This window comes from Lagenorhynchus albirostris, chromosome 15 (assembly GCF_949774975.1).
Source record: "Lagenorhynchus albirostris chromosome 15, mLagAlb1.1, whole genome shotgun sequence".
Lineage (NCBI taxonomy): Eukaryota > Metazoa > Chordata > Mammalia > Artiodactyla > Delphinidae > Lagenorhynchus > Lagenorhynchus albirostris.
In genome coordinates this window covers 65,296,419-65,315,108 of record NC_083109.1, presented here as the reverse complement: position 1 = coordinate 65,315,108, position 18,690 = coordinate 65,296,419, and the positions used below count along the sequence as shown (strand labels likewise).

The window sequence follows — 18,690 nt, the reverse complement described above, 5'->3', positions numbered from 1 at the left end:
ACGGAGCCTTTGCGGGAGAAGCAGGTCCCACCCACACCACGCCCCTCCCATGCGGTGGGGAGATGAGGGTAGTCTGTTCCCACCCAGACTTCCTCTGGTGTTCCCAGGTCTAACTCCATCTCTAATCCAGAATCCGAAGCCGAGAGAGGCAGCTAGGACCCCCTCCTCCCGAGCATCTCCCCCCTCCACCTCCACCGCGTCCAGGCATTGCTGATTGGCTGCGGGGAGCGGCGTCCCAGCCCCCCGGCTCCGAGGCGGGAGCCTAGAGGGTCGGAGGTGGGAGGTGCACAACCGGGCTCCGGGAGCCCCTCCCGAGTCCCTGCGCCCTGCGCCCTGCGCCCTGCGGGAGGGCTGAGCCGGGACTCCAGGCGAGCAGGTGCGGAGGGAGCAGAGGGGACCACGGCCGAGGGTAGAAGCAAGTCCTGCAGGGAGAGGCGCTGCTGCTCCAGCTGCTGCCTCGGCGGCAGCCACCACCGAGCCGGCGTCCAGAGCAGGGCTGGCAGGCCGGGCGCAGAGCTGAGGCGAGCGAGGGGCGCGCTCATGGAGCACACGCACGCCCACCTCGTAGCCAACAGCTCGCTGTCCTGGTCCCCCGGCTGGGCCTGCGGCTTGGGCTTCGTGCCCGTGGTCTACTACAGCCTCTTGTTGTGCCTCGGTTTACCAGGTGAGGGGCGTGGGGGACAGGGAGGGAAGACGGGAGCCCCGAATGCGGGGTGACCCTGCCCGGGACCCCCAGGCCTAGCCACCTTCTCGGAGCGATCCCTGACGCCCCCTCTGAAAAAGTTTACGCCTTAAGGGCAACTGCGGACATTTCCAGGCTGGGGGAAAGGAAGTTGCGGTGGCCTGGCGGGGACCGTGCGTGTGTGCGTCTCACGAGTGTACGCGGCAGGCGATGGGCAGGGTGTGAGTGGGGTCGGTGTGAGTGCGCGGGATTCGAGCGTGTCTGTGTGTATTTGTGTGCGCGACTGAAGCGGTCGGCGCCCGTGAGGGGGTCCAGAGGGGGCTGTGCGTGTGACTCGACTGCAAGTCCGGACAGATGGTTTCGCGAGGGCCTCCCCTCTCCCGTCGCCCCCAGACTAGGGGCACCTCTGCCCCTCTGCCCCGCGGCGTGTCGCCGCCTGAGCCGAGATGAAGCTGGAACCCCTGATCCTGGGCACTCTCTGGCCCCCGGGGGGCGCTGGGATGGAGCGAGGGATGAGCCCCCGCTGCCACCCTGAGGAACGCGTCTCCAGGCCGGCTAGAAAGAGTCGGGGCGGCTCCGGAGCCATGCCCTGGACAGGGCAAGGGTGCAGAGGTACACGCGGGCTGCCGAGGCCGCCACCTCAGGGGGTCACAGTCTCCTTGAGGACATGCCTCACCCCTGGGCTTTGCCTCCTGGTCCACCCACCCTAGGCAGCTCAGAGCTGCTGCACATGTCTGGCTGGTCCCACATCCTAGCCTCCTGTCCAAAGTATAGCTGAGACTTGTCCTGAGTTCCTGAAGAGAGCTGAGCTGTTGGGAAGGGGCTTACTGAGGGGGGAGGGGGGAGTTGCTTGCCATGGTCGCCTGAGGTGGGGGCGGGCTTCCTGAGGCTCCAGCTTGAGAGGGACCTTTCTTCCAGCTAGTCCCTGAGACAGTCTCTGTGGCAGAAAGATTCCTAAAGGTCACTTCCATGCAGATGGGAGAGAGCGACAGAAAGAAAGGAAAAAAAAAAAATCCAATCTATGTAAAGCCTAGAATCGTAGCATCATCAACCCCACTGTCTTTAGCATCCTGGGATCCTGGGAACTTGGGAGCTGGATTTCTGAGAGCCTTGTGAGATTTCCTTTCCAAAACATTCATCTTGGTAGTCACGGACCCTGCTAAGGTTGTTTAAATAAATCCTCCCTCCCAAATTTGGCAGGTTCGAGAAACCATAAGTTTGCTAAGGCTGAGCCTCTCCCCCAGTGAGTGATGGGAATTTTATCACTAACATTGCTCTGGCTGCCCTCGCAGAGAGGCTAGCCTGGTTCGCCCTGCTGGGGTGGTGATGTGTCCTGTAATTACCTAGAGCTGGAATTGATTTCGGCCCAGTTCCCACCTCCCCATGTTGGCCCCCCTGAGCCTCTCCAGAGCTCTCCGTTGGGGAGTGTTTTTGAGAAGGTTGGTTATTTGCTGAACCAGAGAAGTGACAGGGCCCCTTTCTGACTCCTACCCTTCACCCCTCCATCTCCTCTTTGGACTCAAGAGTAACTACTCTCTCAGGCTTTTCTTCTGAAAACTCCTTAAGGGACAGAACCGTAAGGATGAGGAGAGACTCTAAGGGTCCAGAGCAGGGAAATGAGGATGGGGAGAATGAAGGAAAGCTCAGACCTTCAAACACCTCAAGGTGGGAGTCAAGGTACCACACACCTTTACGGCTTAACTCCTATGCCAGCTAGGACCTTCCTGACCCATTGACATTGGCACCTATTATATACCAGGCACATGCTCTTCAAGGCTGAGCTCAGGACTTAGAGACTTAAAAGAGTGGGGGATTGTGGTTAGAACTTGAAGGGCATTGATGTGTTCATACATTCAGAGTTATGACCACCTACTGTGTGCCAAGGGCTAAGGAGGTGTAAAAAAGGGACTCAGAGACCCCTGAGACGCAGCCTCTGAGGTCAAGGAGCTCATACATGGAGCTTGTGATGGATGCAGAAGGACCAAACATTCTGGAGAAAATCGATTGGAGAAGCCAGGCTTGCAGGAAGATCATGGGTTTTGTTAATGGCTTGCAAGGTGGTTCGAAAGTGAAATCCTTAAGTCATTCTCTCAAAACCGTAAGGGCAGACAAGTATGTCCTAGTGACTAAGAATGCAGACTGTAGAATGAAGCAGAGCTGGGTATTAATCTATGAACCTTTCATGTCTCTGTGCCTCAGTTTCCACATCTGTAAAATGGGCATTATGAGAGTACCTACCCCTGAAATTGTGGTGAGAAGTAAAGATGTGGATGGAGGCAAGGGTGCAAGTGAAGCGCACAGCTCAGTGCCTGACACACCACACATTGATTGCTGCTGTGCTGCTGTAGTTGTGGTTATCATAAAGCTGCCTTGGTTATAAGGAGGTGGGGGGTTGCTCAGCCCTGCCTGAGCCAGAGAAGGGACTGGGAAGCATGCTGAGAAGAGCACTCAGCTCAGTGCGGTGCTTCTCTGTCTGAGCTCACTACAGTATTCCCTGCCCTGCCCCTAGCCCCAGCAATTCGCAAACCCTTGCTACCTGGCCTCCGACTGGGAGGCTCAGCTATGCTGGGTGTGAAGTAACAGACCACAGGGCTTGGTAATATTGTTGAAAACTGAGATTTTAATTGAGTCACTTTTCCTGGCAGTGGACTCACCCCAATTCCAAATTCTCGCCATGGTGGTTGGAGAGTGAAAGAGCGATGGGGAATGGCTGTTTGGCAACAGGGGAGCTAGTAACTAGGGGAAAGCCGGGCTGTTTCTTAGCACTTTCAGCCTCTAGATTGAAAGGAAGAGCTTGGGAAAGGCCATGTGGTCCAATCCCCTGCCTCTAGGAATTACCCCAGACAGTCCAACTTAACTGGTCTGGTGTGGGATCCAGAGGGTTCTAATGTGAAGTATAGGCAAAGCTCTGCCACTTAAGAATTCTTATTCTCTGTACCACAATCTTCCCTACCTATAAAATGGTGGTAACGGTAGTGCACAGGCAGTGTATATTAAATAAGATAACCTATGTTAAAATGGCTTAGCACAGGGCCTGGACTGTGGACCACACTGGATCTTTTCCTGTATTAAATGCTTGTATTATTGCAGTGAATCCCCACCACATCCCTGTGACCTGTACGTGCCCTGAACGCATTTTACAGAAGAGCAAACTGAGATTCAGAGAAGTGGAGCGTCTCATCTACAGTCACACAGTCCAGCCAGCATGCAAACACCTTTCCATTGCATCCAGTGCCTTCATTACTGCCTTCATTACTACTAGTTCTTTTAACTAACTTCAGTCCTCCGTGCTGTGGGCTCACTGGAGAAAATTGGTGTCCCAGCTGTTCCTAAAACTCCATCTCTTTCCTCCTCCATTTTAAATAAGCAAAATGTTTCCAACTTTTCAAAACACATACAATAAGCCAACAAAGCAGAGTTGGGGACACTGATTGGGCCACAGCTGGGACAAGACAGTGCAAAGCAAAAGGCAGTGCAAGAGGGAAAGATGAGCCTGAATGCCTGGGGGAAGAGAGTGGGAGGGAGGACGGCTGAGCCCCCCTGATAAGGAAGGAGTAGTGGAAAATTAAACTGAGATTTGAAAGACATTTTTAAAATTTTACCTTCTGAAAGGCACAGTGGATGTTAAGGGAGACAAAGTGAAGAAGATGAAGCCTGAAACTGCATGCCACCCAGCAGAAGGGAGCATTTCTACAACTGCCTGCCTGCCTCTGAGGGCTGGTGCAAGATGAAAGGAGATGATGAGTCTGTAGCCTGGCAGGTAGTAAGTGCTTTGACATGTGCTAGTTACTGTTGTTGTTAACCACAGATGGAAGAATGGTGGCTGCTAAGCTGGGCTGAGCCCTCCAGATGTGTTCTCTTTCGCCTGTAAAATCTTTAGAGAAGATGTAGTAAACAGATTAAGAGTACAAAGTCTGGAGCTGGACTTCTGGAGTTTGAGTCTTGGCTTTACTACTTATAAGCTGTGTGACTTTAGGCAAGTGGCTTTAACTCCTCTGTGCCTCAGTTTCCCCACCTATAAAGTGGGGATGATGATGATAATGGTACATACTTCATAGAGTTTCTGTAAGTATTAAATAAGTTAAGCACGTAACACAATGCCTGGCACACAGGAAGCACTCTATAAGTCATTTTTTCACCATTAAAAATTAGGGAAATCAAGGGAAAATTCCCTACTTGCTTTATGACATCAGCTTTACCCTAATATCAAAACCAGACAAAGACATTACAAGAGGGCTTCCCTGGTGGCGCAGTGATTGAGAGTCCGCCTGTCGATGCAGGGGTCGTGGGTTCGTGCCCTGGTCTGGGAAGATCCCACATGACACAGAGCGGCTGGGCCCGTGAGCCATGGCCGCTGAGCCTGCACGTCCGGAGCCTGTGCTCCGCAACGGGAGAGGCCACAACAGTGAGAGGCCCGCGTACCGCAAAAAAAAAAAAAAAAAAAAGACATTACAAGAAAACTACCAACCAATAGTCCTCATGAACATAGTCATAAAAATCCTCAACAAAATATTAGCAAATCTAATCCAGCAATATATAAAAAGGATAATATGTAAGACCAAATTGGGTTTATCCCAGGAATGCAAGGCTAGTTCAACATTTAAAAATCATTCACCATAGTAACAATGTGATTCACCATATTAACTAAAAAGGAAAATCCATATAATCATTTTAACAGATGCAGAAAAATATTTGACAGAATTCAACATCCATCCATTTGATGAAACCTTATCAAACTAGGAACAGGGAGAGAACTTCTTTAACCTGATAAAGGACATCTATAAATAATCTACAGCTAGCATCACATTTAATGATGAAAGTTGGAATGCTTTCCCCTCAAGATCTGAAACAAGGCAAGGATGTTCTCATCACTCCTATTCAGCATCATACTGGAAGTTTTAGCCAGTGCAATACAGCAAGAAAAAGGAAAAAAAACCCAGGTATACAGGAAGGAAGAAATTAAATTGTTTCTATTCACAGATGATATAATTACCTTCATAGAAAATCACAAAGACTCCACAATAAAAGTTCCTACAAACAAACTGAGTTCAGCATGTTTGCACACTGTTAATATGCAAAAATTCTATTGTATTTCTACATATTAACAATGAACAATTTGAAATTAAAAATTGGGATTTAAAAAAAAAAATAGATTTCCAGGTTCCCTTAAAAAATCAGAACTGAAAACATTAAGCTCTTGTTCCCAGAAAGTAGCAATTGACTAGAGCTGAGTAATAGGCTTCTTTTCCTATGCAGCTGTGTGTGTGTGTGTATGTGTGTGTGTGTGTGTGGACATACACACACATTAAAAAGGTAATAACATTCATATTATTTGAAAACCTAAAAGTATAAAAAAGGCACACATTGCAAAGTCTCCCTCCCATTCCTTTCCCCTGCTCACCAGTTCCCAAATCCACCCCATCATCACCACGACCACACAAGTAACCACTGCATTAGTATCTTAGTTTCCTATTTATTCTTTCAGAGTTTTAAAGTATATATACAAGCAAATATGAATAGAGGATTTCAACTCTCCCTTTTTTTTACTCTCTCCAAAATGAGCACATTATTCACACCATCCTATATCTTGCTGTTTTTTTGCTTAATATATCACCCAGAACAGTATATATAATGCTTTTTTCATTCTTTAATGAAGCTGCATAGTATTCCATTGTATATTTGTACCATAATTTAGTGGTTGCCCCCTTAAAAGCACACATGCACCCCAGTTCAAAACATTCCCTACATGGTGCACCTAATTCTCCTCTGAAACCTGTCTGGCCCCTCTTAATGCTCATTTGGCCTTAGGTTTCTTGTTATAACAGTGGGAGAAAGACTACTACATGAGGAATCCTGAATTCCAGGATTGGTTCTGGTAATAAGTCACTGTGAGACATTGGACAAGTCATTCTTGATGGGTCTGTCAAAGACCTAGGAAAGCTGGGCTCTGCTTGTGTTACTCAGTTGGAGACATGGCCCGTAGATGGGACGTAAGTACAGACCAATGAAGTATCTATGCTGGAGGCTGCCTGGGCTGGCCTTGGGTTGGGGTTCAGAACAGTAGCTTTGTAATCCTTGTCTCTGACTAAGAGTTCAATAAATGTTATTAAACTTCTGTGCCCTGCATTGTTTTGTGGCCATTTGAAATAAAACATGCAAAGGCTTCTTTTGTTTTTTTAATTTTTATTTATTTATTTATTTTTGGCTGCGTTGGGTCTTTGTTGCCGTGTGTGGGCTTCTCATTGCAGTGGCTTCTTTTATTGAGGAGCACAGGGTCTAGGCGTGCGGGCTTCAGTAGTTGTGGCACGCGGGCTCAGTAGTTGTGGCTCACAGGCTCTAGAGCACAGGCTCAGTAGTCGTGGCGCACGGGCTTAGTTGCTCCACGGCATGTGGGATCTTCCTGGACCAGGGCTCAAACCCGTGTCTGCTGCATTGGCAGGCAGATTCTTAACCACTGCACCACCAGGGAAGTGCACAAAGGTTTCTCATAGTCCCTCGCACATTGTAGAAGCTCAACAAATAGTAGTTCACATTGTTTTTATTGCCTAACATGTCAATGTGTTCAAGCCCTGAAGCCACACACTGCTTTGTACATAGGTCTTTTCCATAAATGCACAATTCCACTCCAAGTGTACCCACCAGATATGAAGCTCCATGTCCTGGCAAACTAGGAGAGAATGATCCAGTGGATTAAGCAATCAATGCCATCATAAGCCTAGGGAATTTGTACCCCTAAGAGGGCTGCCTGTGGTTCAGTGAAACCTCCAGAAATAATATCAGTTTGGAACACGAAATGGTCTTCAGCTAAAGCTAGTGCAGAGAATGACAAGCACCACCAGCAAGATCACCCTGTATGCTGCAGCCGGGATTGCGAACAGAAGTGGAGCAGGGAGGGGAACACAGATCCCGCCACTGAACCTCCATGTAGATCTGAAATACGTGGACGATGTTTATAGGGGAAGCAGCCCTGCAATGCTAGGGGTTGGGGAGGGCAGGTGTCTTGAATTCAGATACCTGCATGGGGCAGTCAGAGAGTATAAATGAACAAAATGGGCCAGTTTTAAGAACTGCTTCACTTATCCATAGAATTGTGCTTCCTTGCTGTTTTTCTGAAAATACGTGGCTCTCAATGATAGAGACGTATGCCAAAAACACTGCCCTTTCCTCTTAATAATTGCTAGCACTTATGTAGCACTCATTATGTGCTAGAGATTCTTCAAAGCACTTCACATACATTAGCTTATTTAATTCTCACGACAACCCTTTGAGGCATGGATAAATATTATGCCCATTTTCCAGATGAGAACATTGAGACACTTACCCAAGGTCACATAGCTAGAAAATGACAGAGCAATATTCAGTACTGCTGTCCAGCTTTATTATAAGAAAATGGCAGCACACGTGTAATGACAGCTGACAACTGACAGTCAGGCTGGATTGAGAGGTGGGGGTGATAATAGGGAGGAGGGGGACCTGGGGGAGTTAGAAAGTGCTGCCACCACTCAGCTTTCCAGCCAATGGTCCAGTGTTGCCAAATTGTTCCCAAAACTCTAGAAATCCAGATTTTTATTTGAAATGTCCCAGTGTTTAAATGTTGGCAACTAACTCACAAATTTTAAAAACACTATGTGAGCCAGCATCACCTGAGCCAAATCAGACATGTCTGCAGGCTTGATACGGCCCACCAGGCTGCCAGTTCACAAACTCCAGAGTGGGTACATCTCCCAGAAGCACCAAGAAACACCAAGGGGATAACAGGGAGTGGAGAATAAAAGCAAGAAGCTAAAAGGAGGCGCAAGAAATAACAGAGATGGAGACCCAAAGAAAATGTGGGTAAATCAGAAAAGCATGCCAACTCAGGAAACCAGGGACGTGGCATAAGCTGGAAGGAAAAGCTCCAAGAAATACCGCACATTTCACGTTGATTATGTTTTGAAACACAAACCTACCATTTGGGGGGATGGGAGTTGCCCTGAGAACCTGACAGCGTGGGCTCAGTGGTCCTCACACCTGGATCCAAGTTCTAACTTTGTGGCTTCTATTGGTGGGGCTCTGGCAGGTTGCTCAAATCTCTCTGAGCCTCCACGTTTCCGCCTGCAGAAGGAGTGGAACAGTGCCTTTCTCACAGGGCTTATGCTGTGGACAAAATGAGACAGTTCGCGGCTAGCCAGGGCCCAGAGCCCGCCACTCCATGGCTGCTGGTATTTGGTGAGTCCAAACACTTCCGTTTCACAAAATGAGGAAACTGAGACCTCACCCAGGGTCACAGAGCTGGCAATGACAGAGTCTGAACCAGAACTTAGTTTTTCCAAGTCTCGCTTAGTTCACTTTTTGCAAGATCACATGCTAGTGGTCTCTGAAGAGGAAGCAAAGTGATAAGAGTAAAGGAGCAAAAGGCTACAGAATTTCAGAGTGCAGAGTGATCATCTAGATTTGGGTGGTCCGTTGATGTTTTATGCAGGATTATTTTAGGTGGTACAAGGCTGCAGCATTCAATTCCTTTTCAGTTTTCTTAATCCTTTTGATTCCATCAAAAGGAGAGTCTCAGCTGGGTGCCAGTGTGTTTTTAACACCTTTACATATGTGCTAAATCTCCCTCTTTAACAGACACAGAGCAGACCTAGGGCTCGGCACCTCAGCAGGCAGCAGTATCTAGCTAGAATTTAATGTCACTCTTGTATTGTCATTGTATTTATTTTTAAGGCTACCTTCTGTTTACAACAGGAGGTGGGTTTGTTATCCACGATTGTCATATGTCCATGCTGTCCACTGTAGTCACCACCAGCCACATGTGGCTGTTGAGCACGTGACATTTATTTATTTAAAAAATTTTTTTTTATCTATTTATTTATTTTCGGCTGCATTGGTTCTTTGTTGCTGCACGCGGGCCTTCTCTAGTTGCGGCGAGCGGGGGCTACTCTTCGTTGCGGTGCGCGGGCTTCTCATTGCGCTGGCTTCTCTTGTTGCAGAGAACAGGCTCTAGGTGTGTGGCCTTCAGCAGTTGTGGCACGTGGGCTTCAGTAGTTGTGGCTCGCGGGCTCTAGAGCACAGGCTCAGTAGTTGTGGCGCACGGGCTTAGTTGCTCCGCGACATGTGGGATCTTCCCAGACCAGGGCTCGAACCTGTGTCCCCCGCATTGGCAGGCGGATTCTTAACCACTGCGCTACCAGGGAAGTCCTGCAGTACAACATGCAGAACTGAGTTTATTATTTCATTTCATTTTACTTAATTTACAATTAAAATCTGATACTTGACTCAATTATTAGAAAATAACTGTGTGCTTGGAACAACTTGAGTTGTTCAACTCTTTCAACTGTACATTTTATGACATCTAAACAGAGATCAAGGATTTCCAGTGAAAATTTAGCATCCATAGAGAGATCTGCTGGAAGTGTAAAATACACAGCAGACTTTGGACATTTAGTATGAGAAAAAGTTAAATATCTGGGTAATTTATAGTGTTACATTTTTGGATGAACATGGTTAAATAAAATATACTGTTAAAATTAATGTCGGAACTTCCCTGGTGGTCCAGTGGTAAAGAATCTGCCTTCCAATGCAGGGGACGTGGGTTCAATCCCTGGTTGGGGAACTAAGGTGCCGCGGGGCAACCACAACTACTGAGCCCATGCACCACAACTACTGAGCCCTTGCACCTCAACTAGAGAGCCTGCATGCTGCAAATTACACAGCCCACACACTCTGGAGCCTGCGTGCCACAACTAGAGAGAGAAAAACCCACATGACACAACTAGAGAGATGCCCACACACCACAACAAAAAATAAATAAATAAAAATAAAATTAATGTCAACTGGGGCTTCCCTGGTGGCGCAGTGGTTAAGAATCTGCCTGCCGATACAGGGGACACGGGTTCGTGCCCTGGTCTGGGAAGATCCTACATGCCGCAGAGCGGCTGGGCCTGTGAGCCATGGCCGCTGGGCCTGCGCGTCCGGAGCCTATGCTCCGCAACGGGAGAGGCCACAACAGTGAGAGGCCCGCGTACCGCAAAAAAAAAAAAAAATTATGTCACCTGTTTCTTATTGTTTTAAATGAGGCTGCTAGAAAATTGAAAGTGCATATGTAGTTCATATTACATTTATATTGGAGAGTAGTATTATATAAAATATAAATTCAAGAAAAAAATGGCAAAGCACTTTAAAACAAGATGTTAAGTAAGTAACAGTACAGGGGACATAAGAACATGGCAAAAGTCACAACACTGGTGGGCCAGTTACTAAAATCTGGGGAACACTGATCTAGTACAATGCTCTTGATGAAAAAACTGAGGCCCAGAGAGGGCAAGGAAGTTCCCCCAAGGTTTCAGAGCTAATTAGGGGTGACCTTGACCCCAAACCTTCCAGATTCCAAATCAAGTGAGCTTTGGCCATTGCAGGGGGGATAATCCTGCCATTTCTACCCCCACCAAGGGAAACGTAAGGAAGGTAGGGTCAGGGTGTGGGGAGGAAGTGGCTACCCTGGGCCCCGGTGGGCTTCAAAGGGAGGGAACTTCTCTGTATGGACGACCCAGGAGCTTGGTCTTCCTATCAAGTGGAAGCAGAATGACTGGGGCTTCTCTTGAGGAAAGGCATGACCAGCTGAAGTACACTGAGGGGAAGCTAGGGCTTTTAACCCAAAGGTATGTTTTCATTTTGCCCCATGATGAAGAAGGATGAGATGAGAAACCAGAGAGCACAAAATTCAGTCCAGAGAGCATCTGAATTCATTGATTCACTTATCCACCCATCCGTCCATCCATCCATCTGGCCATGTGCCCGGCAGTGCCAAGTACCAGGCACTGTACTAGGCATATGGCAAACCAAAGAAGACCCCTGCCTTGCCTTTGCACGCATGTGCACACAACTACACACACCACACACACACACATACACACACACACATCACACACACACACACACACACAACCACACACACAGATGGGGAAGACCAGCATGATCAGAAACCCGAATAAATGTAAACAGTCACCTGTGAAAAGGTCATGAAGGAGAGAGAGGCACATGGAGAGCTCTTTATGGGGGCCTGCCCAAATGGGGAGCCCAAGGATGGGGACCCTCGAGGGGAACAGCTGAAAACTGAGGCGGAGGAAGGGAAGGAAGGAAGGATGAGGGCGACGGGAGCGGGCTGTGCAGCCACCTGTGGCAGGAGGGGAGCTGGTGCCCGCACAGCGGGACGGAGGGTCACCCAAGTCTGGGGGCCAAAAGGTGGCCGAGGTGGGGGAAGAACGTGGTGTGAGATGAGAGCCAAGGGGAACAGGAAGCCAGAGCTTCATAAAAACCACGCACGTTGACCCTGAGTTGGGACAACACGCTCTGCAGTGTGAGGACTGACGGGTCCACCAGCGACTTCTTTCCTTGCCCATCGTTTGCCATCGATAGAGCTCAGGGAATTGCTCTTCTGCCACAGACATTACTTACCATTTTCAGCTAAGTGCAGAGCAAACTATCAGCCACATCCCTTCAACTGAGGGCCTCTGCACACACACAGATACACAGAGATGCGCAGACACAGACACGCAAACGCAAACACACAGACATATAGACAAGACACACACACACAGAGACACGCACCCAGATACCACCCTCCACAATCAAAGTCATAGAATGGCCAGCGATTCCGTCCTGGCTGCAGCCCTTGCTTTTAGCATTCCTCGCCTCACCCCACGGTTCAGCTCCACAGAACCGCTGACAAGAACCACCATCTGCCTCTTGAAAGAAAACCACCGGCTTCCCTGGAAGGTGGTAGAACAGAGCAGTGACCGCAGAGGGAACTCGAGCCAGTGGGGCCAGTTTTTGAGGAGGGTGGGGATGGATGTTCCTTAAAGGAATCACACGACCCACGCTCTTGACCTTCACAGAACGCGGTTCCTACACATGTCTGCCCTCCACACGCAGGACCCTTCCAGAACTCCACTGCTCCTGGCCAGAGGGATCAGGGAAGTAACATTGGTTTAGGAATTGAGTTCCACTTTGCTAGCTGTAAGGTCTGGAGCAGGTAGTTTGCCCTCCTTCGAGCCTCAGTCTCCCACTGAGCGTATGCATGTGGAGGCCCTTTCACGCGCCAGGAACCCTTGTTGTCACTGGAGGAAAAGCAGGGGGACGAGCAGTCAGCAAGTAAACCACGCGTCCACAGAGTCATGTTAGCTAGTGATGCACGCTACGGGGATAAGAAGACGTGGTAGAGTGATGGGGGGCAGGCAAGGGCTCTCCAGAGAGCTGATGTCTGAGTGGAGATTGGAATGATGAGAAGGCGGGAGTGGCAGCAGGGAAGGAAGGGCATGCGGGCAGAGGGACCAGGAGGGTGAAAGTCGGGAGGGGGGACTGCACGCTGCCTCGGGGCTGGGATGTGACCAGCGAGAGGTAGGGACGAGGGAGTCACCGGCTGGATGCTGCGGGCCCTTCGGTCCGGTGAGGAGCTTGGATTTTACTCTAAGTGTTGCAAGACACACTAAGCGGGTGACATGACCTAATGTGAGGTTTTCAAAGGCCTGTCTAGCTGCTGTGAGAAGAATCGAGGGAAGGTGGTACGAGGGGAACAGCGAGCAGCTGAGGAGGTGGCTGCCGTGGGAAGGGATGTGAAGGGTTTGGGCGCCGGCACAGGGCACGCGGTGGGAGTGCCAAGGTCAAGGTCAACGGTCAAGGGTCACGTTCACAGCCCTCACATCCCACTCCTGCCCTTTCCACCATCTCCTCCATCTCCAAGTAAAACAGAAGTAGCCAAAAGAAGTGAGCCAACTAACGATGTTCTGGGACGTGTGCCCGCCCCGGGGCCGTGGGGGGTACCCGCGTTGGGAGGGCCATGGTCTCGGTCATGGCCATGGGCAAGTCCCACTGATGACCCAGCTGTCAGCTGCAAGAGTCCTGATCAGAAAGGAAGCTAGTGCCTGGGTGAGAAGAATGGGGTCACCTTCAGCTCTGTCACTTGCAAATGAACGGGAGCGAGCTGTGGCCAGTTGTGGCAGAGGGACATTGTCACTGTGACTGCATTCAGTTCTGAGGACCAGGGTCCAGCAAGAGGAAGGGAGTAATGTCCCCAAGACTGAGGTGGAGACACTGAGGACATCTTGACAATGAGCAGAGAAAGCTCGTGGAAGAGGGAAGAAAAGGCTGGTCGCCTCTTGGATTTTCTCGGAATAGACCTTCTGGCCAGAAGAGGTGGGCTCTGAGAAATGAGAGGGCTTTTTTTTCTTAATCACTGTCAGCACTAAATGCTGGTCAGATGCTTGCTGGTGAACACCCTTCTCAAGCCCCTCATTCACTTTCCAAAGAGGCCTGGACTGTGGGTCACAGTCTCAGAACTTTCAGAATGTGAGAGAAGCCTATTCAAGGTTTTCTTAAAATGCAGCACCTTCCCCATTAACATTCAGAGACAAGCTCATAACAATTCAGATTTCTCATGACTCTTGAGAAATTTTAAAGTCTGGCAAAACTGAGCTCTCCCTGACTGTCATCAAGTGCCCAGAACAAGGCAGCTCTGGTCACTTTACATGAAGCTGGTGCCGTCCAGTTCACCTCAGCCCCACCTCTCCCTACTCATACCCAGCACAAAGATTATTTTCTTCTATCTGGTCTGCTTCTTTCACTTATGTCTCCTGCCTTGCCCTCTAGGATTTGGAATTTTCTGTGTTAATGCCTTTCCTCAAATTTAACTATGTGTACAATACACACACACATGCCATATCCGTTTACACCATCACACGTTTGGCCTCACAGCCACTTTCCTACCACTCTAAATGCTTTACTGCGAGAAAGGAAGCTGGTAAGACCTGGATTTGAGATCCACTGGACTTTCTAGGTGTGTGTAGTTAATTTCTCTGAGCCTCTATTTCCATATCTATAACATAAGGCTACCCACCTTGCTGAGAATACATGAGACGATATACATCATGGGCCTGGCATATAGCAGGTGCTTGGGGCCAAAAAACCAAAACATAAACCAAAAGCAATGCAATATTGTAACAAATTCAATACAGACTTTTAAAAAGCGGTCCACGTCAAAAAAAAAAAAAAAAAGGAGAGACTGACAAGGATTTCTCATCTGATCCCCACTTGTACTCTTACGCTGCATAAAGGATCAGGCTCCATTTCATGAGGCCCTGCTTTGTGCTGAAGGTTATAGGGGATAACGATGTGGGAAAAGACAAAGATGATGGTGAAATGGTCCCTTAAAGCACTCACACTCTAGTTAGGTAGGAAGGCAAATCAATAATCATAATACAATGTGACACATTCTATAACAGAAGTGAGGGTGAGGCATTTAAATTCCTGTAGGGACTCAAACTTATCTCTGCCTGGGAGCATCAAAAAGATATTGAGGGCTTCCCTGGTGGTGCAGTGGTTGAGAGTCCGCCTGCCGATGCAGGGGACGCGGGTTCGTGCCCCGGTCTGGGAAGATCCCACATGCCGCGGAGCGGCGGGGCCCGTGAGCCATGGCCGCTGAGCCTGCGCGTCCGGAGCCTGTGCTCCGCAGCGGGAGAGGCCACAATAGTGAGAGGCCCGCGTACCGGGGAAAAAAAAAAAAAAAAAGATATTGAGTCAGGCGATGTGCCCTTAACAGTAGGCATAGAGTCTAAGTCATCTCTTTGACTCCAGTGCCCTCTGGCATTGGCGCATGGCACGTGGTAAGAGGCTTGTTAAGTAGTGGATGGGTGGATGGATGGATGGATGGATGGATGAATAAGCAGATGACTGCCTTCTTAATTCCTTAAGTGTAATTTCCTTACTAACCTTGAAGAGACTGAAGAAAACATCTTGACTATAACCATCATCATCATCGTCATCACCACCACTATCATTTACTGAGCACTTACTCTGAGACAAACACTAGATCAAACATTTTCTCCACGATGCCTCATTTAATCCTCACGGCAGTGGCTGTGAGCTTGGAAATTCTATGCTCACTTGGCAGATGGGGAAAGCGAGGCTCTGAGAAGTAAAGTGAGCTGCCCAAGAGAATTCAGCCACTGAGCGGCAGAGCGGAGCTGTGACAAGCCTGTGCACCCCTGCTGGTACCTGTGCTGCCGCTGGGCCTGCAGCAGACATTGGTATTCAGAGCACTGGAGAAGACAAATGCTGTGTCTACAGACCTCTGCCTCGGTTCACCCTTCCAGCCTGGTCTTTGCAGGCATCTTGAGGGACTATGTCTTCCTTCGTGATCAAGGACTCTCCCGGCATCCGCATTGCCCTTTGCCCAAGCAGAGAGTTTAATTACTTGAAATTATTTTTAAGCAAGGACAGGAAGGTGAATTCCCTCTCCACTCCACACCTAATCTACAAAAAGGAAATTGAGTTGCTTCTTTTCAAGTGGCACATTTTGATGAAACAACTCCCTGGAAAACTCTGCCGTCTTCCAGAGCCTTCCAAGGTCTCCTTTATCAGCCAGAAGTGGACTCAATTCAATCAAGTGCTCAGAATTCCAAATCTAGTCCATGGGGTAAATGTTTATTGACCACCTATTATGTGCCAGGCTCTGTTTCTAATGCTTAAAAAGAGTCATCAGTAATAGCTATTAATGTCAATATAGTGTTGGCTAATATGCAAAGTGAATTAAAATTTACAAAGGGCTTTCTCATCCATTATGAAACTGAAGTTAGGAGGAGTCAAATAGCTTTCCCAAGTTACTCCTAGTAAGCGGGCCTGAAAAACCAAAACTACATCCTTGGACCTCAAACCAAGGGTTCCTTGTTTCACTAAATATACAAAGCTGTTAAAGATAGGAATGAGTCCCCACAAAGGGAGCCACCCCACTGAACCCTGCTAGGACTTTCCAGTATTCATTCATTTGAGAACTGAGCGCTTCCTACAGGTGGCACAAATAGATCTGGGACCCTGCTCTCAGGGAGAGCACAGTCTAGTTGGAGAGATGAAAAAGCAGATACCTCAATGTGAAGCTTGAAGTGTGATATACTAGAAGGGAGCCTGTGTACCATGGGACAGAGAGGAAAGCATCAACTCCCATCCTGGGGTAGGGGCAGTGCTGGGGATGGGGTGTGGCTATCGGGGCAGATATTTGCCCCTGCTCTCTGGAACTCCCCTTCCTCCCTTCTGGGATGGACATGCTATGTGTGTTCTGACCACAAGTCTTTTCTTCATCACACACACGCGCTGAGCACCTCCTTCAGCATCAGAACCATTGCCAAGGACTGGGGACCAGAAAGAGGAATGAACTTTTGCCCAGGCTTTCAAGACATACACAGTCCAGTAGGCAAAACAAGTAAATTGAAATGATTAGGCCACTTTTGGGCCACTTTTTGCCTTTTAAAATGTCCATTTTGTATGGTTCAACCTATTACCCTATAAATGTAATAACTTGCTGTTCTGAAGAAAAACTCAGGATGATGTGAAAGCCCCACACCCTCAGCCGAATAAGGCACACGTCCTCCTCCGCCGCCCCCTGCGTCAGTATCCATGGCTGAAGCTTGGAGAGCACGGCTGCTGAAGCCTTGATGGTAGAATCATAATGGACACTAATCGAGTGCCTGCTACCTACTGGGCACTGTTTCAAGCACTTTCCATGAATTAACTAATTGAATCCTGATAAGTCCACAAAGTAAATTCTATTATTACCCCCATTTTACAGGTAAGGAAACTGAGGCACATGGTAAGTTGTTAAGTGGCTCGAGGTCACGCAGTTAATGCCGTGGCAAAGACAGGTTTCTGACCCAGACACTGGGAGCCAGAGCCTGTGCGCTCCTTGTTAGCTGCAGCAAGGGATGGAGATTTCCATAGCGCTTTCCATCAGTTCTGTGAGAGACTTAGGGAGATTTCAGGCACAAGGAGGACTGCTTCGGGACCCAGGAGACAAAGTACCACCCAGAGTCATCGCAAAGGAGGCCATCCTCCCCACCTGTGGGCGCTTAGAGTGCTGTGAATGGAATCTGCTTCCCATTCCATCTTCTGATCAGTCATTGCTGTTATGTTTGGGCTTTGATATTCTTGAGGTCTCACTTACTGGTTCCAATAAAGTTTTGACTACTTGTCTTGAGTTCTCTAAGCATACTATTATATAATCAGCAAATAAGAATAAGAATAATTATGCTTTCTTGAATAGTGTCACCTCTTTGTTTAGTTTCCTACCTTAGTGTTTTGGTTAAACTGTAGATTTGGACTCTTCATTAGTAGCATTAGTATGTAACATTAGTTAAGTTAGTTAAGTTAGTTTTACGAATAGTATTTTAGTTAAGTTAGTTAAGTTAGTTTTACGAATAGTATTTTATTAGACTGAGGAAAATGTATGAGGTTTTGAGCACATGTAGACAAATGGCTTCGGGAACAGAGGGGCAGGGGCCAGGGTGGAGCTAAGAAGTCCCTGCAGTAACTCACGTATAATATGATGCCATTCAGACTTGGACGCTGCACTAAACAAATATTTATCAAGTGCCTACTGTCTGTCAGACACTGTGCTAGTGACTAAGAATATGTCCCAAAATGAAGGAGACATAGACCTGTCCCCCACCCCAGTGTCAGAGGAAAGAGAAGAGACAGGGTGCATCTAAGAAGTATTTGGATAAAGAATTAGCTGGATGTGGCCTTATGGGTGGGGAACAAAAATTCCTACAAGTCTCAAAACCTGCTAGTGTAATTGATAATGACCAGGAAATTGACTGAATTTTTATTAGAGTCCAAAATCTATTACAATTTACTAACCTGAAAAACAGATGAGAGCAATGAAATGAGAATTTTTCATTTATGAATTCTTTTGAGAATGTGGATTCAAGAGAAGTTAGCAGGTATTTTAATTTTCTGCTCTCTCTTTCCCGATACCAGTGAGGCTTCTCCAAAATATCTTGTGATAATTAACACTTGCCTAACGTCTTTCCAGTTTGCAAAGCCGCTTCCGTGCAGCGTCTCCTTTGGTCCCCACGACAACCCTGGGAGTTTGCAAAGCAATTTCACTGAGGTTATCACACTGGAGACTTGAATTCTCAAACCTCATTTCCCTGCGGTCCACATGCCAGCCAAGCCTGTCACTTTACAGTTCTGCAAACACAACA

The 18,690-nt window shown here is 48.1% G+C and overlaps 1 protein-coding gene across 1 annotated transcript in view; it reads left to right on the top strand.

Annotated features, from left to right (window-relative positions):
- The first annotated feature begins 540 nt into the window (after positions 1-540).
- The window catches only part of GPR139 (G protein-coupled receptor 139), a 39,563-nt gene continuing 21,413 nt past the window's right edge, over positions 541-18,690 (top strand). Inside the window, exon 1 of the mRNA XM_060124571.1 lies at positions 541-664. Within this exon, the coding sequence (XP_059980554.1) occupies positions 541-664 (124 nt within the window). The remainder of the gene's footprint in view (positions 665-18,690) is intronic.